This window comes from Carya illinoinensis, chromosome 6 (assembly GCF_018687715.1).
Source record: "Carya illinoinensis cultivar Pawnee chromosome 6, C.illinoinensisPawnee_v1, whole genome shotgun sequence".
NCBI classification, from domain to species: domain Eukaryota; kingdom Viridiplantae; phylum Streptophyta; class Magnoliopsida; order Fagales; family Juglandaceae; genus Carya; species Carya illinoinensis.
The window spans coordinates 11,491,743-11,519,267 of NC_056757.1; the positions used below are offsets into that span (position 1 = coordinate 11,491,743).

The 27,525-nt window shown below is 34.5% G+C and overlaps 1 protein-coding gene across 1 annotated transcript; it reads left to right on the forward strand.

Moving 5' to 3' along the window:
- The first annotated feature begins 23,797 nt into the window (after window positions 1-23,797).
- LOC122312625 lies at window positions 23,798-24,634 on the forward strand. Its single transcript, XM_043127282.1, has one exon. The coding sequence runs from the start codon at window positions 23,798-23,800 to the stop codon at window positions 24,632-24,634; it is 837 nt and encodes a 278-aa protein (XP_042983216.1).
- Window positions 24,635-27,525: the final 2,891 nt, after the last annotated feature.

The following is a 27,525-nucleotide window of genomic DNA, read 5'->3' on the forward strand; positions in this document are numbered from 1 at the left end:
CCAAAATAACAATATATTATATGCCTACATATATTATTAATACATACACTTAATATAATAGCATATATCTATTTCATATATGGTTCTCACTTACTAGTATATGAAATTATTAAATTTTATCAACTAATTATTATATAAATTATAAAATATACTTATGAAGTATATTTACTATATAGACATAAGTAATTAGAATACATATTATATATTTAATTATAAAAATGGTATACTTATATTATTAGCTAATACATATATACATGCATAGGTGTATGTATATATTTATCAATATATGAATGAGTTTTAATCGAGTCGAGCTAACGAGTCGACTTGAGCCTAAATGAGCCTTAGCCGAGTCGAGTCGAGTTTTGTCGGGTATGTGTCATTTACAAATCGAGCGGGTATCTATTTTAACGAACGAGTTTTTTTTTTTTTTTTTTTTTTTTTCACGAGTTGAGTTCGATTCGAGTTTAACCGAACGAGTACCGAGTGAGCTATTGAACAAACTGGTTCATTTACAGCCCTACTTGTAAATTCAAAAAACAGAACAAGCACCCATGTAAAGGAGATACTTTATTCAACCAGAAAAATGCTAGCACCAAAAACCCTAAAAAAAACCCATATTCTTATGTTCTTGAACTACGTTTTTTTGTTTGAAAAGAAATTCTCCATGAAATAATGCGAGAAATTAATTTTTTAAAAACATGAAAGTCATATACCAGGTCTCCACAAGTAAAAAAAAAAACCCCCAAAAAAAAAAACAATCAAATATCAGAGCACATTAAGGATTCTAAGATCTACAAATAAATAGAAAATATAATGCAAATTATGGGATCAGATCTAAGAGTAGATCTAGAACAAAAAAGCAAAACAACTCAAAGCCATGTCTTAGATCTAAGAGTGTTAGGATTTTGGCACTCGGCAGAGGAAGGCTATGGTTTTGGCACTTAACAGTCCAAAACTCAAACCTTCCCTCACCTAGTTGTGGAATCTTGACGACGCGCGAGAGTGAGTGGAGACGACGGAGCGACGGAGGTGATGAAGACAATGATGCGAGAGAGAGATGGAGACAACAGAGCAACGAAAGTGAAGAAGGCAGAGAAGGCTAGGGTTTTGGCGTAAGAGTGAGAGTGAGAGAGGATATCGGCACAAGTTGCAAAGAGAGAGAGAGAGATGTCGATCTGAAGGAGTGAATTCGAGACTCTGAACTCTGGGTTTCAACCCTTGCCCTTTGGGCTTTGCCATGTCTAGGGTTGAGAATCGGACGGTCTGGACTGGATAAACCAACCGGACTGGCCACTTTTGGACCGGACCGGACCCAATTTGGTTCAGTCCAGTCCGATCCATTTTTCAAGGGATCGAACGGTTTCGGTCCGGTCCCGGTCTAGGGATTTTTCACCCCAGACCGGACCGAATAGAAATTAAAAAAAAAGTATTATTTATATAATAGTTGTATATAATTAATTATATAATTATATATGGTATAAAAAATATTAATAGTCTAATATAGACTATAATTATACTTATACTAATATATAGTTATACTAAATCACTATAATTAATACTTCAACAATAGTTATAGTGACCTATACTAATAGTCTACTATTAATATTAATATACTATTATATAATTTATATAGTTATACTAATCATAATAAGTTAATAATTAAATCACTAGAAATATAACTATATATATTTAGTATGAATGTATTATTATATTCTTTAATATATAACTATAATATGAAGTACTAGTATATAGTAATATATTATAAGAGTTATAGTATAAATATAATATATAAATTATAATATACTAAATCATCATAACAGTATAACTAATACTAATATATAGTTATACTAATAGTCTACTATTATATAGTTATACTAATCACTATAATTAAAACTAATATATAGCTATACAATATACTTATATAGTTGTACTAATATTATTAGTCTATTATATAGTCTAAGACTCTCAATTCTAATATAGGCTATATAGTTATAACTAATACTAATATTTATATTAATACTAATAATATAGAATATAGTTATACTAACTAACTGATTCAACATAACTAATATTACTAATATAATATAGCCAAATTGAATTACTAATAGTCTAATACTAATACAATTAAATAGTTATACTAATCATAAATTCATAATAACTAAATCATTATAAGTCTATAACTATATATATTTAGTATCAATGTATTACTATATTATTTAATGTATAACTATTAACTATAATATATAGTACTAGTATAACTGATCAAAAATATATATATAGTACTAGTATATATATTAATGTATTAACATATTATAAAAGTTATGGTATAAATTATAATATATCATATATTTGTAAATTTATAATAGTATTAGTATAGTTAGCTTAATATGTAATATGTTAGTATTAAATCACTATAACTACATAGAGTATTAGTAATAAGAGTATTACTATTATTACTATTATTTAATATAGTATTACATATAGTATTACTATCATTACATACAGTTATTAGTTATAGTATTAGTACTAGTATAGTTATTAGTACTAATAAACTAATAGTATTAGTTATTAGTATTACATATAGTTACATATATAGTTATCACTATTACTATTATTACATATAGTTATTAGTTATAGTATAGTTATTATTACATATAGTTATTTGTTATAGTATTATTACTAATAAACTAATAGTAATAGCGTATTACTAATATATATATAATAGTATACTATATGTATATATATATATTAAATATATCACAATATAATTACATAAGTATTAAACAAAATGTCATTGAAAAAAAAAAAAAAGTCAATAGTGGACCGAATGGGACCGGACCAGACCGGTCCTGAGGGAGTTTGGTCCAGTCCAGGGTGGGAAAACCCTGGACCGAATAGGTCCGGTCCGGTCCACAAAATCGGACCGGACCAAACCGAACTCACCCCTAGCCATGTCGTTTTGATACGGTTTAAAAAAAAAAAAAACCCAAGTAATGGATGTTAAATCTGAGTTTTGAATTAAAAATCTGAGATCCGGACTGAATAAAACCGGTTTTAGTCATGCAGGTACCGGCCCGAATATAAGATAATATTCTGGGTTGGAACCTGAAACCGAAAACCTGGTTATCCAGATTTCGGGCCGGGCTTGGATGAACAACCCTACAAGCCAGTCAGTCAGTTATACTATATCAATGTAACTAAATATTCTTCCGAGATAGATTCCTGCATCAGCACGTTTATATGATAATAAATGAATTAAATCAGTCTTAAATCACCCCAAGAATCGTGTCTAGTGTCTACCCTTCTCAAACTACTCCAATCTTTTAATTTTTCAATTTCAATTTCAATTTTCTTTTTTATATAGATTCTATTTGACTGAATTATTCTATTTTCTTTTTATTCTTATTTAAAAAAAAATCTAGGTGAAAGTAATTTTTTTTTTCGAAGTCTCTCACTCTCTCTTCTCCTATATAGATTCAGATTCTAGCATACTAAGTTACTAATACATAACAATAATTTATTAAAGTATAATAACACATAATTCAACGTTAAAAAGTCTAGTATAGAAATAAGGTATAAATAAGTTAGACACAAGTATAATATAATAACATGTAATAATATGGTATAATAACGTATAATTAGGCATTAAAAATAATACGTAATACTATAGTATGATAATGTGTACTTAGACACTATATAATGGTATGGTATAATTCTAGTATAAAAATAAGTTAGATATTAATATAGAAGTAAATTAGTAGCAAATGATTTAATTTGAGTTTTTAACATTTTGGAAAACTTTAAAGTTGAAAACTGTCACAAAAAATTCTTTATTGACTAAATATGAAGCTAAAATAAGATTAAAATTGAAAGTCTGAATCTGACTCTGATTTGACAAATTAAAATCAAAATCGAATTAGAGTCTGTACTAGTCGGAGTTAGAGTTAGGATTTGAATTTTGACAAAGTCGGAATTGGATTTTGGAAAATTCGAATATGAATAAGCCAATGATCACCCTAATCCCTTGTAGTGGAAAAATTTTAGGTCATGCATCCATCCCGAAATATATGTTAATATATTGATGGCTTCCGCTAGGGTAGCTATTAGCCCTAGATGTAGAGTTGTGCTAGGTTGCCGTCCAACAATGAATGCTGGTATGCCACCTAATACATTTATATTTTTTTAATTATTTTTTTATATATTTAAATATTTTTAAAAAATATAAAAAATACACCAATACATTAAAATTACTTTCTTAATTATTAAGTATTTTTTTTCTGAACAGTCAAATGGAAGGGTAAGAAATGGATGGCATAGTAAATTTATTCCTAGATGTAATAACCTTTTCTAATGATTGCTCATTAAAATAGTAGCGTGAAACCATCGGTTTCACTATCGTTTCAATAAGAAGGCAAAAGACATTGGAATGCTAGTTCGTTTTCTAGGTTTATTTTTGGGGTTTGATCATTAGTGTTTTTTTTAATGTTTAAGAAAGTTATTATTAATAAATTTATGTTTATTTTTTTAAAAATATTTTTAAAAAATGAATTTTTACTGGTAATCACAGCCAACGGTAAGTACTGGACGGTCAACTAGCAGGACCCATAAACATTGTATGGAACCTATTCCCAATTTAGCGGTATCGACTTTTACCTATCGTTGCGTGCTTACATTTATTTATATTTTTTAGAAATGTTATTATGTCATTCTCAGTGACACTAGTTGATATATATTTTAAGTGGTCTTCATTTAAGTGGGTTATCCATAAAATTATTTAAAATGTGTTATATTTGTGGGTAAGACTAAGAATAATAAAATCAACACAGATAATTAGCATTTTTTTATTAACTTTTTCGTAAGTAAGCATATTAGATTCTTTCATTTATATTTAGATTTCACTTATGAAGTACTTGTAAGAAACATATAGTATCAATGAGAGAAAAGAATACGTGGTAATGATTATTTGGTCTAATGGAATCACCACCAATTCCAATTTATGGGGCTATCTAGGTACCAAGCCTATTACCCCAATTTCTTAGGGCAGCTGTAAGCCTGAACCCATGCTTTGGGTAGTAGTACAGTTCCTGTGGTTGTGGTTAGATGGTAACCTCCTATACCTGAGTGGTGCAAAGTTAATTTGGATGTTTCTGTTTAAGAGGATTCTGCTAAGATTGGGATTGGTGTGGTGATAAGAGATTATCAAGGGGATGTTCTTGCAACAAAAGGAAATCTTTGAGTTGTTGTACTTCTCCAATTGTAATTGAGGCGAGGAGAATGGTTGAAGCTGTTAGATTCTGTAAGGCACTTGGATCGAATAAGTTTATCTTAGAAGGAGATGCTATCAAAGTAATACAAGCTTTTACAGTCCAGTGAAATGGAATCTAGCTCTTTTGGTAGCCTTATTGCGGATGCTAGAAAGCTCTTGGCACAAACTATAGAGTGGCAATCAAGCATGTTAAGAGAGAGACTAATATGGTGGCTCATCATTTGGCCAAAGATTGATGCTGTCACGAAAGATGCGCACAAATATGATGTGGCACGTCAACACTTATTTTATTAAAAAAAGAGAGAAGAATGGAAAAGAGAAAAACATGAAGAAGAAAGAAGAGGACTACTCCTATGAGAAACTCGTGTACAACTTCAATTTAGATCCAATCGACTTGCAGGAGGTGTTTCTCTGTTCATGAGTTTTTGATAAATCATCCATTATCTCCACAATATTTTTCAGATAATTTGAATGGTTCAGTTGATGATCACGATTAGGGAGCATGAGCGAGATTATTCAAGTATAGAAGATTTAGCACAAAAGGATGCCATGGTTATTTGAGAATTTAGTAAATTTGTCGTGCTTTGATGACGTTGTATGTTATGAGGTTTACGTTTATATTAAGGCATTGTGGTGTTCTTAGTTAATTATTTTGGAATATGTTGATTTGAAACAATGAGTTGTACGTGTCCTTGAAACTTTGGAGTTTATGACTATATGATTGGGAGATAATTTTAGGTAATAAGATGTAACTCCTGACCCTCCGGGTATGAGGCGTTACACCTTCACAGTGGAGTAATTAAATAGAGCTATTGTAAATTAAGATTGGATCATTACTTTTGGAAAAACTTAAGAAGAGGTTATAAAAATTTGGTTTCTCATCACAACCAAATCTTGCTCTGTGTTCAATTCATGAGAAATGATTCTCAGTATAGAATGAAGTTATGGAGATATGAGGAATGCTGGAATCTAGATGAAAAATGCAAAGAAGTTTTTCTAAATTGTTGGGGACCAAGATGCATAAGACTCTGATAGTCTGGTAGCCTTAAAATGCTCTTTGAGTAATTGTAGATCAGCTTTGAAAAGTTGGAGTCAAGATAAATATGCAGATGAAAGGAGACAATTCCGAGTATTGGAGGCAAAGCTGAAGATATTGCAGAATGATATAACTCAAGATTTAATGGATGAGTTAAAAGAGGTACAAAATGCAATGAATTTCTACTAGAAAAGGATGACACGAGATGCAAGCAAAGGGCAAAAGTTGATTGGCTAAAGTATGGAGAACGTAATACTAAGTACTAGTACACTTGTGCCAACTAGAGACAACAAGTTAACTACATTGTAAGATTGAAAGTGAGAATGGAATTTTGTAGTAAGATGAGACTTGCATAAAAAATGATTTCACATGATATTTCTCTAACATTTTTACTTCGTTCAAACCCGAGGGTATTGATGCTTGCTTATTAGTCCTGGAAAAGATAGTGACTTATGATATGAATGAAGCTTTGACCAAAATCTTCAATGCAGAGAAGTCATAAAGGCTATATTTCAGATGTTTCCATACAAGTCACCTAGTCTATATGGTTATTCTCCATTATTTTTCAAGCTAATTGGAAAGTTGTTGGAGATAAGATATGTAAGTGTTTTACAGTGTCCATCAATGAAACTCATAATTCTTATCCCAAAAACCAAAGAGCTTGTCAACTTAACATACTACCATCCCATAAGTATGTGTAATATACTTTATAATATTATCCACAAAGTTTTAGCCAATTGACTCAAGAATATTTTGCCTCATGTTATGTCAAAAAATCAACGTGATTTTATTCCTGGTTGTCTAATTATTGACAATGTGTTAGCTATATATGAAACAATACTTGCCATGAATTCTTGCTTCCAAGAGTAGGAAGGTCATATTGGTAGTGAAGCTTAATATGAATAAGGCTTATGATCGGGTAGAATTGGCCTTTTTAAAACTTGTGATGGAAACAATGGGATTTAGTGTGAGATGGGTAAACTTGATAATCGAGTATGTAACATCAGTTTCTTATTCCATTTTAGTCAATGGTGAACCACAAAAACCATTTCTACACTCAAGAGGGATCCATGAAGGAGATTCTCTTTCTCCCTACCTATTCATCCTCTAAGCTAAAGTTGAAGCACCAATCCTTGCAAGTACAGTTGCGAGATTGGTTCTTGGTGGCTCATGAGCAACATATAGACTAAGGTTGCCCATCACTCTCGCTCTTTCTTGAAGGCTCTTTCTATTCTCTTTCATCTATGGTTACTCCATACAAACCCTGAATGGTATACTTACACATGCAAATATGAATGGCATTCTTACTGGTGTACCAATTTCGAGAGGTATGATCTAGGTTCCTCATTTATTCTTTGTTGATGATTGTTTGCTTTTCATCAAAGCAAACTCTTTGGAGTGGAGTAAATTGCATGAAATCTTAGCATGTTATGAAAGGGCATCCGGCCAGTAATTGAATTATGACAAGACTTTAATCCATTTCAACATAAACACAGACAGAGCAGTTAGGGACAATATTCAACATATTTTAGGAATTCGATCTACTAGCAGCTTAGAAAAGTATCTTGACTTGAAGAAATAAAATAAATTCTTTTAAAAGTATTACAAATGGAATTTGTGGGACGATAAGCTATTGGAAATCTAGATTTATATCTTGGACTGGGAAAGTAATTTTCCTCGAAGCAGTCATCCAATCAATTCCAACATATTGCATGGGTATATTTTGATTGCCTAAAACTCTTTATTGACAAATAAGATGATGTAGAGGTTTATTGGAGCCGTAAGGAAAATAACACCAACATTCATTGGTTGAGCTGTAAGAAAATTGGTAGAGCAAAGAAAAAAGAAGGCCTGTGTTTTTCGAGAACTAGAAAAGTTTAATACTGTTCTTCTACCAAAAACATTTTGAAGGCTACTGCAAACAACATCATCACTGTCTATCAAGATTATCAAAACCAAATACTTTACTCATTCATCACTTTTTGAGGTAGCATTGCCAAGAAATGCTTCTTATGCATGGAAGAATATTTTTTCAGCCTGAGAATTGTTTATGGAAGGATTGCTGTGGAGAGTAGGAAATGGAAAAAGGATCCGTAATTGGAAAGATAGATGGATTCAAACACCTATCAACTTCTCAATGCATTCACCAGGGACCATACTTGTAAGAGTGCTAAAGTTGAGGAATTAATCAATCAAGACTCAAAAGCATGGAATAAGAATTTACTGCAAGAGCTTTTTAGTGTAGATGAAGTTGAAATGATTTTAAATCATTGCCTCAACCCTCTAGCTGGTGAAGATAACTTAACAATAAGAGGTTTTATGTGAGAAATGCCTACCTTTTTCAGGTAGATTTGTGTTGCAGAAGCCTGGGTTCTCCTCTCAAGATAGCAATGAAGAGACTTGTTGGAAGAGAATATGGAATTAATATTCCATAAGCGGTTAAGGCATTTATGTGGAAAGCTTGTTGTAATATTCTACCCACCAGACAAAATGTTAAGAGGAAAAATATTGTGCAGGAAGCATTCTGTCCTATTTGTGAACTGGAAGAGGAATCTATAGAACATCATCCGTGGGAATGTCCTTGGCTAATGATGTTTGGAGTATCTGTAGTAAGATGATTAAAAAAATGCAGTCTATTTAGCCTCAATTTAATGTATGAGTTTTGCTACATACAAGCATAGTCGCGTACTAATCTGTGTACCAATACTGATTTATTCATACTTAAAATTTAAATTAACACTGTTTTCAATAAAATCTACTTTTTGACCAATCACATCACATTGATGCACAGATTAGTGCACAATTGTGCCTGCAACTATACTTTTCCTTAATGTATATTGTTATGCATCTACCTTGCATTTTAGAGGTTGCAGATTTCGAAAGAGAGAAACTCCCAATAGGATGGGTGAAAATCCATTTTTAACACAAGCCAATAAAATTCTGCCACGTAAGACATCCAATAAATTTCAATCTACACTTGGGTATACCAGATTTCTCGCTGCTCTACCCTCCTCTCTCTCTTTCTCCCTCCCCCACCCAACTGCAACTTCCCCTCTCTCTCTCTCTCTAAAATATACTCTCCTTTTTCTCTAAATTAAACAAATTAAGCACTAAATTCAGCACATCGGTTAAGAAATAAAATTAATAACCACCCACCAATCTTAATATTATTTCCAGGCGAAAGAAGAATTGAATTAACTACCGCAAGGAACTCCTTGACAAAAAGAGATCACTTTTAGACTTTTTCAAACATTTTAAAACAAAAATCCTGATTTTCGAATGCGTAAAACATCTCTTGAAATATCTTCATTGTCTTGCTTAGAAATAATCGAACGCCAGAACGGCAATATTGCAGATCCTGTACTTTTAACTCCTTCGAGATTCAACTCCATCCGGTCCATTTGATTTGTGAGGCAAAGCTTCAAAGCAAAATATGTGCTTGAGCTCTATTCGATGGCATGGCAAGTTGCAATTCGGACAGCCAGCTAGAGATAATGTATTTTGAAAGCAAGAGAGAGTGGGAGGTTGCAGTTGGGTGGGCGAGGGAGAAAGCACCATTTAAAATGGGTTAAAAATGAATTTTGTATTTAATTTGTTTAATTGAGAGAGAGAGAGAGACGAGTGTATTTTAGAGAGAGAATGTATTGTAGAGAGAGACAGAGAGAGAGAGAGTATTAGAGAAAGCATTTTGGAAAGAGGGAAAGTTGTCATTGAGTTGGGGGTAGGGCGGTAAATGAATTAGTCTGTTCTATAGCCCGCTCAGTACTCGTTCGGTTAAACTCGAATCGAACTCGATTCGTGAAAAAAAAAGTTCGTTCATTAAAGCAGATAGCCGCTTGATTTGTAAATGATACATACCTGATAAAACTCGACTCGACTAGGCTAAGGCTCGTTTAGGCTCACTCGTTTATGCTCGAGTCGACTCGTTAGCTCGACTCGATTAAAACTTATTCATATATTGATAAATATATATATACCTATGCATTTATATATGTATTAGCTAATAATATAAGCATACAACTTTTATAATTAAATATATAATATGTATTCTAATTATTTATGTTTATATAGTAAATATACTTCATAGGTATATTTTATAATTTGTATAATAATCAGTTGATAAAATTTAATAATTTCATATACTAATAGGTGGGAACTATATATGAAATAGATATATGCTATTATATTAAGTATATGTATTAATAATATATGTAGGCATATAATATATTGTTATTTTGGATAAATATCAACTAGTTATATATTAATTATTTATAAATTTTTTAAAATTTTATAATTTAATAGAGGTTCTACTTGTTAGTTATATAAATTCAATATTAGTTCTTTTATTTATTTATTTAATTTATTAATTATTAAATCTTATTCTAAAAAAAAAAAAAATTCAAGCTCGAGCTCGACTCGACTTGAACTTGTTTGTGGGACGAGCTCGAGCTCGAACTCAAGCTCGAGTTGAGATTTTAGTTTATCAAGTCGAGCTTGAATAAAGAATTAAAAAAATCTCGAGCTCGGGCTCGAACTCGAATATTTTGAGTCGAGCTAAGCTCGACAAGCCAAAAACCGGCTCGGTTCTGCTCTATTACAGCCTTAATTGGGCGGGAGAAAGAGAAAAAAAAGGAAGAGAGGACAGAGAAGCAAGTAATCTGGTATATTAAGTGTGGATAGAAATTTATTAGATATCCTACGTGGCAGAATTTTATTGGCTTGTGTCAAAAATGATTTTTCACTAGTCTTGTTGGGAGCTTTTTCCATTTCGAAAACGTGATGGTCATTTCTAGGCTACTATGGCTGAGAAGAAATAAACTCATTTATGACGATATTTTTCAGCATCGATATCTACTGGTTCTTATGGCTCAAAATTTACATAAAATATAATATAAACATGACAAATAATAAAACATGAAATGTATGCATGTTATGAAAAATGTATTATTTCTTCTACTCAGTTTCCTCAACATCTTTAAGAAAATATTAATGCACAATTTTTTTACGGAGAATACATCTTGCTTAATCAATAGCACATAGTGCTCTGTCAATTCATATGGTATCTCTAAAGAACCGATCATCATTCTTGTGGCAGCTCATCATTTTCCATTAAACCGTGTGAACCTACTGGTTACTGCATCACAGATTCTCAGTTACAAGTGTGTCTTAAACATTAATCTCATGTAGTTTGAATTAAACATTATCATGAGTCTTAAGCACACTCACCAGATTTCACTAGGATAATCTCTCATCCTAACATTAGGTCGTAATGAAAATATTTTCATGCTATCCTCATGACAAAAACATATTTCATGACATGTGTTCAAATTTTTGTGAAATGTAACATGTTTCATATGAAAATGACATATTTTCATGTTTTATGCTAAAATAATGTTTTTTATGTTTTATGCAAAAGTAACATGTAACCAAATTATGCTTGCAATCATGTAAGTGGTAGATGCATATCATATGAAATTTCATGATAAAATAGCATTTATGACATAAATGTTGCTTTTAGGCAAAGCCATATGAACATTATCTAAGAATAAGTAAGAGACTAACTTACAAATTTCAAATAAGAAGTGCGCTAAGGTTAGAAACCTCTAGTAAATCAAGAAACTAAGTAAAATACTAAATTTTGTACACTTAAGAGTAATACTTTCATTTTTTGCCCTTCAACTCTCCGAAAATTGCAAATATGTCCCTAAACTTACAATAAATGCATTTTGATCTCAAACTTCACAAAAATGTACAAACCTCATGTATTTTTTGTTCTAAACCCATTTCTGACTTAACCGAAAGCAAACACTTGATTTCATTCCAAAACAGAGTTTAACCACATACTAACTCACTAGATTCATACCACATATAGCCAGATTTGCAACTTAGCATGGTGTTCCTTGCTTCTCCTTTGCATTTGAACACTTAAAGCTCAATCTATCTCTAGCTCTAAACATTAAAATGCTAGATACTCAGTTCTGGATGATATCATACATAAACAATTAAGAAATCCATGATAACTTAGAGGTAAAACTCCAAATCACAACACAAGTTCAAAACCGAAACATGTATTTCATTCAAACCTAAGCATATGACTAGATCCTTATGTAACATGCAGATTTTCTGAAATACAACATCCTAAGAAATTAGAACTCACCCATGATCATCATAATCAAGCTTGAGCTAAGTCTACAACATTAGCCATAAAAATTCCAGATTTCAAGATGAACCTAAGCAACAACTAGAAACTCCAATTGGATACCCTCTCCTCCTTTGGAGGTTAGGGATGGTTATATCTATTTTTATAGTGTTGTATTCTCAGAAAAACTGGGATTGAAATATCTGTTTTACAAAGTCTCATATCTCAGAAGGTTTTGTCAGCAGAATGCTTATAGAAATTAAGACAATGCCTGTCTTAAAGAAATTTGTATGCAGGGAAGCCCCAAACAGATGAGTAGTTTGGCTTGTAATCTGGATTTTTTCTGTATTTATCAGTCACAACTGTAAATTCGATTTTATTAAATGAAATGAAGTCTATTTCCTATATATATATATATAAAAGTCTAAGCTTAACCCTCTAATCTAACTCATAACATAATGAGATAGAAGATCTACTCACCAAACAGAAATATCTCTAGAGAGAAAACCATATACACAACTAAGGCTAAACCGAGACATGCACTTTGGTATTCTTGAACCTATAGCCTTCATCTACTCGTATTTCTATCATTTTCTTATAAATCTGAACCATGCACATAATTTAAAAGCCTAAACTGAGTCCATAAACATCATTCAAATCATAAGAATCCATCATTTACTAAGATCAACCCAAAAGAACAACATTCAACACCAATATGCTAACCAAGACATGTATAAATTCCAAATGTCATTCTAACATTTTACAATTCATACATAAAATGTATAGGGGAAAGTTTACTCACCAAACTGGAATTCTTGAGGCTTACCAAAATTTGTTTTGCTATACTAATTAACCACTAGTTAACTCCCTCTCGGTTTCTCATGATGGTGACTTTGTGTTGAGCTTTGCGTGTTTGTGAGTAGGAAAAGTAGAGGAATATATAAGAAGGAACTCTCGGGTTCATGCAACACAGAAAATAAGAGAAAGGAAGTGTGAAATCCTCTGGTATCGCCCAAGGGACTCTCTCTCTCTCTCTCTCTCTCTCTCTCTCTCTCTCTCTCACACACACACACACACACACAAGCTTGTGTGTAACAAAGTTAGGGCTCAAGATTAATTGAAGGGATAAGATTTGACTTGTGTAATAATGAAGAAGACTTCTGGGCACACGAGAAGGGTTATTAGAAGGTTCTCAGGTTTTTCAGCAAAAATCCGAAACTAGTTGCTAGTTTTGGTGCTAAACTGATGAAACTTAGGGGTCTTTGAAGTCATATGTGAAACTTGGAGCCCAACCTTGGTGAAGACCAGCAGCTGAATAATGATTGGATTGTGATGATGGCAGAAGAAAATGAATAAAAAGATATAAGAGAAGGGTAGACTAAACACAAACAATCCACTTCCTTTAATAAACTTTTCCAATCATTTGGAAATGTGTAAGGCTATATGATCCAATGGTTAGGTGTTGCTCCTACTATTTAGACTTGTAAACCTGCTATTGATTGGTGCTAAAGGGGCTGAGTTTGTAGAAAAATAAGTGAAGAAATGCTAGCTTGATGTGCTCAGCATCTTCATGTCCCTCCTCGAGTGAAGTCTGTTGTCATAGGTATAATTATGTGTCATCATCATGGTGGAAGCTTGGGCCTCAAGCTTCATTTAGTTGCAGCCTAACTTGTGCCTCAAGCTCCATCAAGTTGTAACCAATCTTGTGCCTCAAGATTTATTTAAGTTGTCCTCCAAGAATTTCTCTTTCCTTCTGTCTTGAGTTTCCTTCCCTCAATATAAGTCTTGAGTTGGGTCTTCCTTTGGGATTCAAGTTTCATTAAGTTGGGCCTTACCTTTGGCATCAGATGTTTATTAATTTGGGCTTTACCTCGAGTCTTTCTTTGACAAGTTTAGACTTCAAAGTTCCACTAAATTTGGGCCCATTTCTTCCCAATCTAACGTCCAAGAGTTAATTAGAACTGGTTACCATTTTCATTGAGGCGGTAAGTCCTCCTCATACCACGTGTCTTCCTCCCATTGGTCACTTGGCATCACATTTGGTCAAACGGACGGTGCTAACGGCCGCCCAAGTTCCCAACTATTATGGATCGGCGTACAGTTAGTACAAATATAGATTATGTTTTTTTTTTTTTTTTCTTTATCATTTTTTTGTAAAATTTTTTAACATTCTTAATTATTAAAAAAATATATATAATTTAACTAATAATCATTTTCTTAAACATCAAGTAAAAAAATAAATAAATAAAAAATTAAAATACATGAGCAGTAAGATTGAGAGGCTCTTCTATCATTTTTCTTGTCAAATTATAACCCGGCATCATTTGTTTTCACAACACATATCATATTATCTAATCATTACTACTCTCTTAAATTCATACATAAAATAAAATAAACAATTTATCTTTTTTAAATTTTAAAAAATAATAATATTATAACAATATTTGATTTAATTTTCTAACTTTTATTTTATCTCATCTGCAAAAACAAACTAGGCCTAAATGACTCAATAAAATCAAAATTTGGTTCCCTTGAGGATTATGTCCTCATCAGTTGCTTCATCCACATGACCTTTGCCATTTAGATTTTTCTTGAAAAAATTATAGTGTAGTTGAGTTTACGCTAAAATTATTAACATTTGGAGATGGTGCATCAAAATCGGAGGGCGTAAAAGTTAAAACCCAGGTTTAAGCCTAATCCCGACAGCAGCACCTCCACTTTCGGACGGTTCCTTTTTTTTTTTTTTTTCCCAAACGCTGCTTACTCAAGTTAACGAGCTCAATTGATTTGAGTTCAAATCAACCCTTGCGTAGCAAGAAGGAATACCCCCCAGATCTCTTCGTTGCCCAAGTTTTCACTTTTTCTCTCCAGGTTTCTTCTCGGTTTCATCATTACTCTTTTTTGCTTGGGAGCAAGAAGGAATCATGAGTAACAAAGTAACATAGACAATACCCACAAAATAGATCATTCCTGTAAAGGTAAAAATTGGCTAGGATTAGATGACTAAATGATAAGGTTTATCTTATCATTATTTGATTAAATTTGGATGAATGATAAGGTTTATCTTATCATTATTTGATGAATTTTGGATGAACGTAAAATAAGTATTAATTTGAATCTAAACAATATTGAGTCTATCTAGAAGTTTTAGGAGTTGTTTAGATAAGTCCCTGAAGTCAAAATCGAGTTTTGATAGCATTGCACTTATCCAGAAGAAATCTGAACAGAGTTTAGTCTATATCAGAAGAAATTATCACGAAATGTTAGCAGTCCGTCGGGATGCGTTTTTGCGTCTGTTGCTAACCGTCAGCAGAGTCCTACTGCAACTAGAACTCTTTTCAGACCTTCTATTTAAAGGGATTCGGTTTTGTATCTCTTCAAGGACTTCAAGCCAAGAATTTTACAGAGGAGATTCTGTGTGTTTATGAGAGAAAATTCACTTGAAAATTTTCATGAGATTTTTCATATTTTCTTGAGTGTGATCATGCTTTGAGTGTGAAGAAACATCGATTGGATTTCAGCCTCTGGAGTTCCAGAAGGGAAGTCAACATTTGAAGATCGCCAGAGATTCTGGCTGCTACTGCAGTAGAAGACAAATGGGTCGTTTGTCTAGGCAAGTAAGAGAGTCAAATTGCAAAGGTTTTGTAATTGATTATTGCTTCTAATTGTTCTTCAAATAATAAGATTGACTTTCCTGAGTTTGGCTGCCCCGTAGGGTTTTACCTTTAAAAAGTTCTTTAAAGGGTTTCCCTTCGTAACCAATCGTTGTGTTTTGCAAGTTTGATTATTTATTTTAAAGTATTTGATTCGTTTCATAATCTTAATAATTGTGATCTAACTTATTTGTTCAAGGAAATTGGTAGACAATTTCGTGGTTTTACAGGGGTACGTTGAGAATTTCAATTGGCATCAGAGCGTGGTTCACTCATTCGAGTGTGATCCGTGCCCTTGTAGATCATGTCGATGTCATTACACGTTCCACCATACTTCGATGGGGAAAACTATGCTTATTGGAAAGTTTATATGAGGGCTTTTCTCAAGTCTTTAGATGAACGTGTATGGCATTTGGTTGAACGAGGATGGACTAAACCCGAGCCATCTATAGATGCTTGGACAAAAGATGAAATTAGCAATTGCAATTTGAATAGCAAAGGACTTAACGCTATTTTCATGGCGGTATCCTCCGAAGAATTTAAAAGAATCTCCATGTGTGAGATTGCTAAAGAAGCTTGAGATATTTTGGAGGTTACACATGAAGGTACAAGAATAGTAAAAAATTTGAAATTGCAAATGCTAACCTCAAAATTTGAAGAGATTAAATGTTGGAAGACGAAAATTTTAATGATTTTTATGCTAAACTGAATGATATTGTGAATTCCAGATTTAATCTCGGTGAGAAGGTGGAGGATTCAAGGATCGTGAGGAAGATTCTAAGGTCTTTACCTGAAAGATTTCGACCCAAAGTTACCGCTATTGAAGAAAGTAAAGATCTTGATGCAATCAGGGTAGAAGAATTGGTAGGTTCTTTACAAACGTATGAATCTTCGCTTCCTCAAGCAAGAAAAGGTAAGTCTATTGCCTTAAAAACTATAGAAGACAATCAAGATGATTTTTCTGATGAAGAAAATCTTAACAATGAGTATATAGATCTTAGAGTAAGAAAGTTCAGAAAATTCATATTTAATAAAAAGTATAGTGGAAAGAAAAAAAGAGGTAGAGAATTTTCTGTAAAGAAAAATTAATTTGAAAAATGGAATAAAGAAAAATCTGATAAAGTAAAGTGTCATGAATGTTCTGGTTATGGTTATATAAGAATTGAATGTCCAAATTTCAAGAAAAGTAAAGGAAAAGCATTGAATGTCACACTTAGTGATAGTTCAGAATCTGAAATTTCAAATTCATCATCTGATTATGACAATACTTTTGTGGCTTTTTCTACTGTTGTTAATGATTTCTCTGATATTGAGCTAACAAAATCTGAAAGTGATGATGACAATAGTGATTCGGAGGTTGCTCTAGTTGTGGATGATTATGAGTTGAGTTTACAAGAAGCTTACAATAATGTGTGTGAAGAAGTGATCAAATTAAAGAAACTCAATAAGAAGCTGTACAAGAAATTTACTAATATGGAGAGTGAGAAAAATAGCTTGTCTGAGACATTCAAAATTTCTGATATTGAAATAGCAAGATTAAGGGATCAAAAAATTGCATTAGAAAAAGAATTGGAAAAGGTTCAAGAAAAAACAGCAACACAAAAATTAGAAGAGATGTTGAGTATTCAAAAATCTAGTTGTGATCGCACCGGTTTGGGGTATATGACTTCCCAAGGTATGGAACTTAAAGACTCATCATCCGCTGCCACCTCATCAAAAGATATCATTTTTGTTAAAGGAAGTCAAGATGAGGAAACTCCAAAGAAGGCCATGTCTACAACTCATGTTTCAAGAGTCTCACATGATAGATTAATGACAAAGAAGCCCAACCAAGGTAAGTGCAAAGGTAAGTTTATTCCTATTTGTCATTATTGTGGTGTTGTTGGTCATATAAGACTAAATTGCTTTAACTTGAATAAAGTGAAGAAAAATGGATGTGAAAGAAATCCAAAAAGGAAAGGAAATAGTCTAGAGAATCAAGTTTGTGATATGAGTCAACAAATCAATTTTTTAAGTCTCAAAATTAGTGAAATAGCAGATTTTTACTTTCTGTGACGCCCCCAAATCCCCACGCACGGATACGGAGAAATCGAGACGTCCGGATGGTGACCACTCGGGTCACCACCCTATCGACGAGTGCCAAGTGTGTGCAAAAGAAACATATGTGCATGAAGAAATACGCAGCGGATAACGAAAGTCATATAACTAAGTACCAGAATTTTCTTAATATAATACAAGCTGTTTAAAACATACATAATTAAATATTACAAAAACACAAATATAGTTTTAAACCAAACTATAAAGCATAACTTCGACTCAAAACTCTGGCGGAGCCGCATCTTCGGGCTCAGCCTCCTCCTCCTCCTCGAATCCTGCACCAACATTTACGGAACCAAAAATGGTACCGCAGGTAAGTAAAATCCAAACACCACCAGATAAAAGCATATAGAACTCAAACAATATGTATGAAGTGATGCCAATGCGCAAACCCATAAAAACATATTTTTCCACGCACGCCAAAAATCCCATTTGGCCCAAAAACAAATCCTTTCCAAATATCACGCCAAAAGTCACATTTGGTCCATATCCATCTCAAACCATTATCCATATGCACCATGACCTCCCCTAGGGGTCATCCGCACACCCTGGCTCCAGTGCCACACCGCAGAGTACCACCACGCATGTGACACCTAACGAGCGATGCCCAGTTCCGCGCCCCGCTCATTCATAGCCAAGCATCCTCTAGCCCTTGCCAGCGAAGGGCCACGGAGTCGGTGCGTAGAGCGATGTCTGGTTCCGCGTCCGGCGCATTCGTAACCAAGCATCCCCTAGCCCCCGCTCCCGTTGTCGCCTTGCGACAACCCAGGGGATATCACTCAGTTTATTCCGCTCCCGAGTGACCAGAGGAGCTCCACCGAGATAATACCCCATCCCGGCTTGGGGTCGTGATACACACGCACCTGTAAGTCCACTTACACCAATAAACAGGCTTTTCTCAATTAAACAAAAATACACGTGCATGCACCATGTAAATGCCATATCAATGCACAAAAATAACCAACCAACATAAATCAATAAAACAAGCAACTCCGTCCTCCATCCATCCGATCCTCGAACTCCTCGGACTCAGTCTGGAATCAACCAACCAGCAGATAAAATTATTGAATGAGCAATATATTTTTAAATCTGAAAATAGGGTTTGGAAAATACTTACAGCACTATAAGGTATTTTTAGAAAGCTTGCGGTGTTGCAAACGGCGGAGAAAAAGCAACGTAACAGTGAAAATTCACTGTGGCTGTGGGTTGTAAAATACCCACTTTTGAACGGGGACAAACCAGGGCTTGGGATTGATAAGGAATGGTCTAAGGATGATTATGAAGCTATTGGAAGTGGTGGTTGGCCGTAGGTGGCGGCGAAAACGGTGGTTGATGGCCGGATTTCCCAAAATGGAAAGCTAACTCATGGGAGCTGTTCTGGTGGCTATTAGGGTCCGAAAATGGGTGGGTTAGGATGGCAAGGGACCGGTGATGAAGTGGTGAAGAGGTGGTTGGAGCGACGGCTGCGGATCGGGGCAAAATCCGTGGGGTTTCAAGGGCATTTTCCGGCCAAACGGCCGGCCGGATGGGGCTAGGATTTGGTGGGGAGGTGCGCCGAAGGGAGAGGCTTCGACCGGTGGGGGTGGTGTACAGCACGGCGGCCGGACGACGGTGGTAGAGGGGCTGAGCTGCAACCGGCGTGGGAGAGGAGAGAGAGAGTCGACGCGGGAAGGAAAGAAAGGAAGAAGAAGAAAAAGAAAAGAAAGAAAAAAAAGAAAAAGAAAAAGAAAGAAGAAAAAGAAAAGAGAAAAAGGGAAAAAGGAAAAAGGGAAAAAGAGATGTAGGAAAGAAATGAGGTCCAATCCTCACTCCGGGAAAACAAAACAAATCCGCCGAAACGAGATTAAAAACCGTAAAACGACTAAAATAAATAAAACACAACATCAAATAAATTAAAACTAATTTTAAAACGCAATAAATTAAAATAAATAAACTAATATATTAATTAAAATAAAAACAACCCTTCAGTGAAAATACACGCAAAAGCGAGTCATCACACTTTCAAAATAAAGAAAAGATCATATAAAGTGATGTTGATAAAAAGAATAGGCCAAAATTTAAAGCAAAGTGGGTGGTCAAAGAGGATGCCATGTCACATTAATGGATAGGACTACTTACATGTTCTTGCATCCTTTATATTATTGGATTAGTCTAGGACATGCATTTTATTTTTTTGTTTTATTTTATGTTTCTGTTTTTCAGTTTTAAATAAGAAAAATATATTATAAAAAAATTCTGGTTTGGTTCAAAACTTTTCTTTAAGGAAAGTGCATGCTTGATATGTAAAAGTTTGAGCAATTATGTTCTCACATAATAAATTGCTGAACCTATGCATATTTCTATTTTGTGCGATTCACTTTGTGCATACTAACCCTATAAATTATCTTGGCAAAGTTCATTTATAATGCACTGTGAGGAACCTATATGTAAGCATCCTATAATTAATATGTTTCTTTTTTAGATGCTCATCAAAGGGGGAGTTCATGCCTTGAATTGATTAATACTAGTTGAACCTAGTACATATATAAAGAGCTCTCTTCTTGCCAAACACAAAGAGTGATCCATATAGAAAAAGTCGGTGTTAATTCATTGCGGAAAAAGACAAACACCCTACACGGATCTACTACCTTGAGTTCTTACAGAAAAAATCGTTGCTCTAATCATTATGGAAAAAGATGAGCAGCCAACATGAACAAAGGAGGTGTACAAACTAGTGTTTGGAGGAAATGCTCATGTATCTAGGGCCTAGCATAAAGTTTGACTTTTAATGTCAAGTAACAAACTCTTGAGAGCATCTATCAAAAGTAATCTTTCTTTGAACAAAGGTCTCAAAGATATATTAAAAAAAAGGGGAAGCAAAATGAAAAAAAAAAAAAAAAAAAAAAAGAGTTCATAACATGCTATGATATAAGTATACTCACTCACACACTCACATGAACTTTGACATTGATGATCTTATGAGGAGTGAACATTCATAGTGATTGTTGCAAATAAAAGGGTGTACTTTATTGAATTTGTTTTGTGAGTTACACTATGTTTGAACTAAGATGCATTTAAGCATGTTACTTGCCCTTTTGTTGTTTTTTATAAAAATGAAAAAAATTATAAAAAAATTCAATGATTTTTTTTGTTATATCTACTCTATGCATGTATTGAAGACGGTTTTTGAGTGAGTCTTTAGCCTTTGTCATTCGGTTTTCATGGAATGCCCACCAAGTGTTTGTTTTTTTGTCTCAACCAAGTTGTCTCAATCATTTATTCATTGTTTAACATACATTCATGCTCATACATTCATGCTCATACATCATGTGCATTTAATCCATGAAACATTGAGACACATGGGAGTTGTTCATCATGTTTTTCTTAGTGTTTTCATCTTGGCACACATAAGTGATATTTATTCTATTTTGTGTCTTGTCAGATTAGTGACAAAAAGGGGGAGTATTGGAAAAGCATATTGGAATATTTTGATATTATAAAATTTAGGGGGAGTTTGAGTAAGTGGGAGTTAAATGAATTTACTGAAAATATAAAAAGGGGAGCAACAAAATATTGAGGGGGAGAACTATATACTTTAGGGGAAGCAGTAGAATGTTGAGGGGGAGAACTAAGTATTGAACATGGTTATTGATGATGACTAGAACACTTTCTTTTTGTAAGTTTACATTACATCTAAACCTTTGATTATTATTGGAACTAGTTTCAAAATAATGTTCTATGTCATTTCTTATCATTACTGTATTAAGATATTTTTCACGGGATCTTGGTCCACTGGTATTTTTTGTCTTAGGTACATACTACATTTATCAAGTTGGTTTTGTGACCGATCCATCAAAGGGAAGATTGTATATGCAAGACATTCATCAAGTTGGTTTTGTCACCAATCCGCCAAAGGGGGAGATTGTAAAGGCAAAAATTGGCTAGGATTAGATGACTAAATGATAAGGTTTATCTTATCATTATTTGATTAAATTTGGATGAATGATAAGGTTTATCTTATCATTATTTGATTAATTTTGGATGAATGTAAAATAAGTATCGATTTGAATCTAAACAATATTGAGTCCATCTAGAAGTCTTAGGAGTTGTTTAGATAAGTCCCTGAAGTCAAAATCGAGTCCTGATAGTATTGCACTTATCCAAAATAAATCTAAACAGAGTTTAGTTTATATCAGAAGAAGTTATCACGAAATGTTAGCAGTCCGTCGGGATGCGTTTTCGTGTCTGTTGCTAACCGTCAGCAGAGTCCTACTGCAACTAGAACTCTTTTCAGATCTTCTATTTAAAGGGATTCGGTTTTGTATCTCTTCAAGGACTTCAAGCCACGAATTTTATAGAGGAGATTCTGTGTGTTTATGAGAGAAAATTCACTTGAGAATTTTCATGAGATTTTTCATATCTTCTTGAGTGTGATCATGCTTTGAGTGTGAAGAAACATCGATTGGATTTCAGCCTCTGGAGTTCCAGAAGGGAAGTCAACATTTGAAGATCGCCAGAGGTTCTGGCTGCTACTGCGGTAGAAGACAAACGGGTCGTTTGTCTAGGCAAGTAAGAGAGTCGAATTGCAAAGGTTTTGTAATTGATTATTGCTTGTAATTGTTCTTCAAATAATAAGATTGACTTTCCTGGGTTTGGCTGCCCCGTAGGGTTTTACCTTTAAAGAGTTCTTTAAAGGGTTTCCATTCGTAACCAATCGTTGTGTTTTGCAAGTTTGATTATTTATTTTAAAGTATTTGATTCATTTCATAATCTTAATAATTGAGATCTAACTTATTTGTTCAAGGAAATTGGTAGAAAATTTCGTGGTTTTACAGGGGTACGTTGGGAATTTCAATTCCCATAAGCCCCACCAACGCGTCAACTGCCAAATAAGGCTTAGAAAGTCTGAGTGCCCAATCGTTTATCAAGACTTGGAACCTAAACAAGAATATATGAAATATAACATTAAACAACGTTTGTCATTTGTGAACTTAGTAAACAAGTCATGTTAAAAAGGTATTAGATTCGCCAATGTTTCTTTACTTAGCTTGATCGGTTTATTTCGGCTAGGGGTAGTTTGTTAACGGTACTCATCTTTTGGTGCCAGAGATTGCTTTCTCTTTACCCTCCTCTATATATAGTTGATCATGAGCCTTATTTTTTCCCTAGAAAACAAGTGTTATAAAGCTATTAGATTCGTCAATGTTTCTTTACTTAGCTTGATCAGTTTACTTTGGCTAGGGGGAGTTTGTTAACAGTACTCATCTTTTGGCGCCAAAGACTGCTTTCTCTTCACCCTCGTCCATATATAGTTGATCATGAGCCTTATAGTTTTCCCACACCAGCAATTCTACACTCAGTGCTTTCCTTCAAGTCAGGCTCTCTCTCTCTCTCTCTTCCCATCGAAGCCCTTGTCAACCTGGTGGTTTTGATTTTGTAACTGTTGTATATCTTATTCATTAAGTCTGTATATTTTCATAAGATAGAATTGTAGTCTTTTATAAACATCTTCTCGAAAAATCAAATAGAGTGTGGAAAGTTTTCATTGAAAATACTTGCAGTGTACTTTCTTCTATATGGTATCAAGAGACCTAAACTCTAACGAGATCACGATACTCAACTCTACAATGTCTTCTGCAACCAACCTTAACACTCAACCCCTCTCTTCCACCGAAAACCCTCTTGTTGTTTTCAACATTACTACACAAGTCAATGAAAAACTCACACACTTCACCTTTCCTCAATGGCGTGCCCAATTTGAAGCACTCCTAATTGGCTATGACCTGATGGACTATGTAAGTGGCGTTTCTCTGTGTCCTTCCACTGATGGAACTCCATTGTCAATCTCAAGAAAAACTCATTGGGTTAGGCAAGACAAGCTCATTCTAAGTGCTATTCTTGCATCTACATCCATCTCTATCACTCCTCTCATTGCTACTACTAAAACGTCTCATGAGGCATGGAAAAAATTGACCAGTATGTATGCCAGCAGATCGTGTACAAGGGCCATGCAACTCGGGGAAGAATTGACCTTGATCCAGCGTGGGAATCGATTAGTTCTAGACTATTTCCATGATGTCAAAGCCTTGGCTGATGAAATAGCTCTCATTGATCATCCCATTTCAGATGATGATCTAACCCTTTATGTCTTCAATGGATTGGGTCCTGACTTTGGGGAAATCGCTGCTCCTATTCAAACAAGAGAGAAATCGCTGGCTTTTGAAGAACTCCATGACTTGCTCGTTGAACATGAGAGTTACTTGCGTCATATGGAGGCTACACCTCAGCAGTTGGTCGCTGCTGCCAACTTCACAACTAGAAAGTCTGGTTTTCATGGAGGTCAGTCGACGAAGGGCTCTAATAAACCGAATGGGCCTTCAAGGACCTCAAGTCCAACCTGCTCAGGAAATGGTCAGCAGAAAGATCAGCGATGTAATTCCTTGAGCCGCTCCAACTCAACTTAGCGATGCTTTCAACCCAAGTGTCAGTTATGTGATCAACTGGGCCACATAGCTAAGTCTTGTCCTCAGCTACAATCAACTAAACTGTTAGCAAACTGTGCTGCCACATCAAATGCCCTGGAAACTAAATGACTCCTTGACTCTGGGGCCACTGATAGTATTACTGGTGATTTGACTAATTTGTCCAATCACTTAGAATATGATGGAATTGGCAAAGTTGTTATAGGTGATGGTACAGCTTTGGCTATCTCACATGTTGGTTCTTTGGCTTTATATTCATTCGAACAAGTTTTTCATCTACATGATACACTATATATTCCCAATATTTACAATAATGTAATTTCTGTTCACCATTTCACAAAACAAAATAATGTTTTTGTTGAATTTCATCAGTTTCATTTTGTTGTGAAAGATCACACCACGAGGGCGATACTACTAACAGGTGCCTGTGAAAATGGCATCTACATGTTTCCGAACTAGCTGGTGGCTTCTTCATCCAACATGGTTGCTAATGTGCATGAACAAACTTCAATTGATCGGTAGCACAAGTGTCTTGGACATCCATCAATCAAAGTTGTTCAACATCTTGTTAATCATTTTTCTCTTTTGCTTACCACAAATAAATTGTCATCTTCATGTACTTCTTGTTCCATTAATAAAGCACAGCAACAACCGTTTGGTTCCACTAGTTTTCAAAGTCATGCCCCCCTTGAAATTTTTTACACTAATATTTAAGGTCGTGCTCACTACATTGGCCTCGATGGCTCTCGGTATTACTTCATCCTTGTTGATCATTACACAAAACACGTGGTTTTACATGATGGCTACAAAATCCAGTGTATACAACATTTTTCCACAACTTAAAAATCTTGTTCAGACATGGTTCAACTAAAAAATATAAAGTTTATACTTTGACAATGGAGGAGAACTTCTAAGTCTAAAAAAATACCTGTCCCTTCACCATTGCTTCATATACACATCAACAAAATGGTGTCTCTGAACGTCATCATCATCATCTTGTAGAAATAAGTCTCACCCTACTTCGTGATGCATCACTACCTATCTCATATTGGCCTCATGTCTTTCAAACTGTCACATATCTCATAAATCGTCAACCCACTCCACTTCTCCAAAACCAATCTCCTTTTGAGGCACTTTTTGGTCAAAGGCCCAATTATCACAAATTAAAAAAATTTGGATGCCTTTGTTATGCACTCCTAAAGCCCTATAATAACCACAAAATGCATACCAAGTCCACACTATGCATCTTTCTTGGATATTCTTCAAACCAAAATGCATATAAATGCATGGACCCAAACACCAAAAGGTTGTACATTTAAAGACATGTCACCTTTGATAAATGCAAAGACCGATTGCTATATCCAACGCAAGCAGCCCACTTTCGAAAAAAAGCCCACCTTTAGCCCTTCATCCTTTCTCTTCTCCTTCACCGACCCCGTGTCATCATCTTCTCCAAATTGAGTCCTTTGCTCTAGTGCAATCGTGTGCCTCACCTCAGCCGCCACCACCACCACTACTAGAGAGCTCGGAAACTACTCTTATTGCTACTACATCACCTCCAGGTAATATCCCTTCTCTCTCTCCTCAAGATTTTTCTCATTTCAATGGTGACCTAGGTGTTCTTAATTTAAATTTGAGTTTACGTGCACATGCATCAACCCAACCCACTGATTCCATGCAGCATGATCAGCCCAAAATTCCATCATCCCAAACTCATTTAATGACCACTCGGTCCATGAATAATATATTCAAGCCAAAACAGATTTACTCTATCACTAAACACCCTTTACCAAGCTGTGTCTCACCCTCAATGGCGTGAGGCTATGTTTAGTGAGCTCACAACTCTTATGTGGCATGGCACATGAGATTTGGTTTCCCCACAAAAAAATTATCATCTAGTGGGTTGTAAGTGGGTCTTTCTAGTGAAAAGGAAAACCGATGGCTCTGCTGAAAGGTTCAAAGCTAGACTTGTTGTAAAGGGGTATAATCAACGTCTAGGCCTTGATTATAAGGAAGATTTTAGCCCTTTTATTAAACCAGCAACTGTCCAATCTGTGTTAGCAATTGTAGTTATGGATGGCTGGGATTTAAGACAAATGGATGTTAACAATGCTTTCCTACATGGGAAGCTTACTGAAACTGTTTACATGCTGCAACCTCCTAGATTCAAGGATATGTCCAAATTTGATCATGCATATAGGTTGAGAAAGGCTATTTATGGACTCAAACAAGCCCCTAGGGCATGGTATTCTGCTTCAAAGAATGCTCTAGTCGAGCTTGGTTTTCACAATTCAAAAGCTGATTTCTCATTATTTGTCTATCGACGTGGATATATTACATGCTACTTTCTTGTTTATGTTGATGACCTTGTTATTAGAGGGAATGATAAAAAATTTGTGGCATCTGTTATTGACAAACTTGGTGATCAGTTTTCATTGAAAGATATGGGGTCTCTTAATTTCTTTCTTGGGTTGGAAGTCATTCCAACTTGTGCAGGTTTATTCCTATCACAACATAAATATGTCCATGATATTCTAAAAAGCACAAATATGCTCAGTGCAAAGGATGTTTCTACCCTTCTTTCAACTAGCATATCTCTTCATTTGGTGGATGGCACTGTTGCAGTTGACAGCACTGAGTATCGGCATGTAATTGGTAGCCTGCAATACCTCTCATTGACGTGTCCAGATATTTCTTTTGCGATTAACAAGCTGTCTCAGTTCATGCATAAACCAACAGTCACACATTGGATGGCTACAAAGAGGCTACTGAGGTATCTAAAGCACACAATCTTTCATGGCATTCAAATCCACAAATCTACAGTGACTCACTTTAGAAATTGTTTTAAGAATTATTCCCAAGTATAAGAGTTG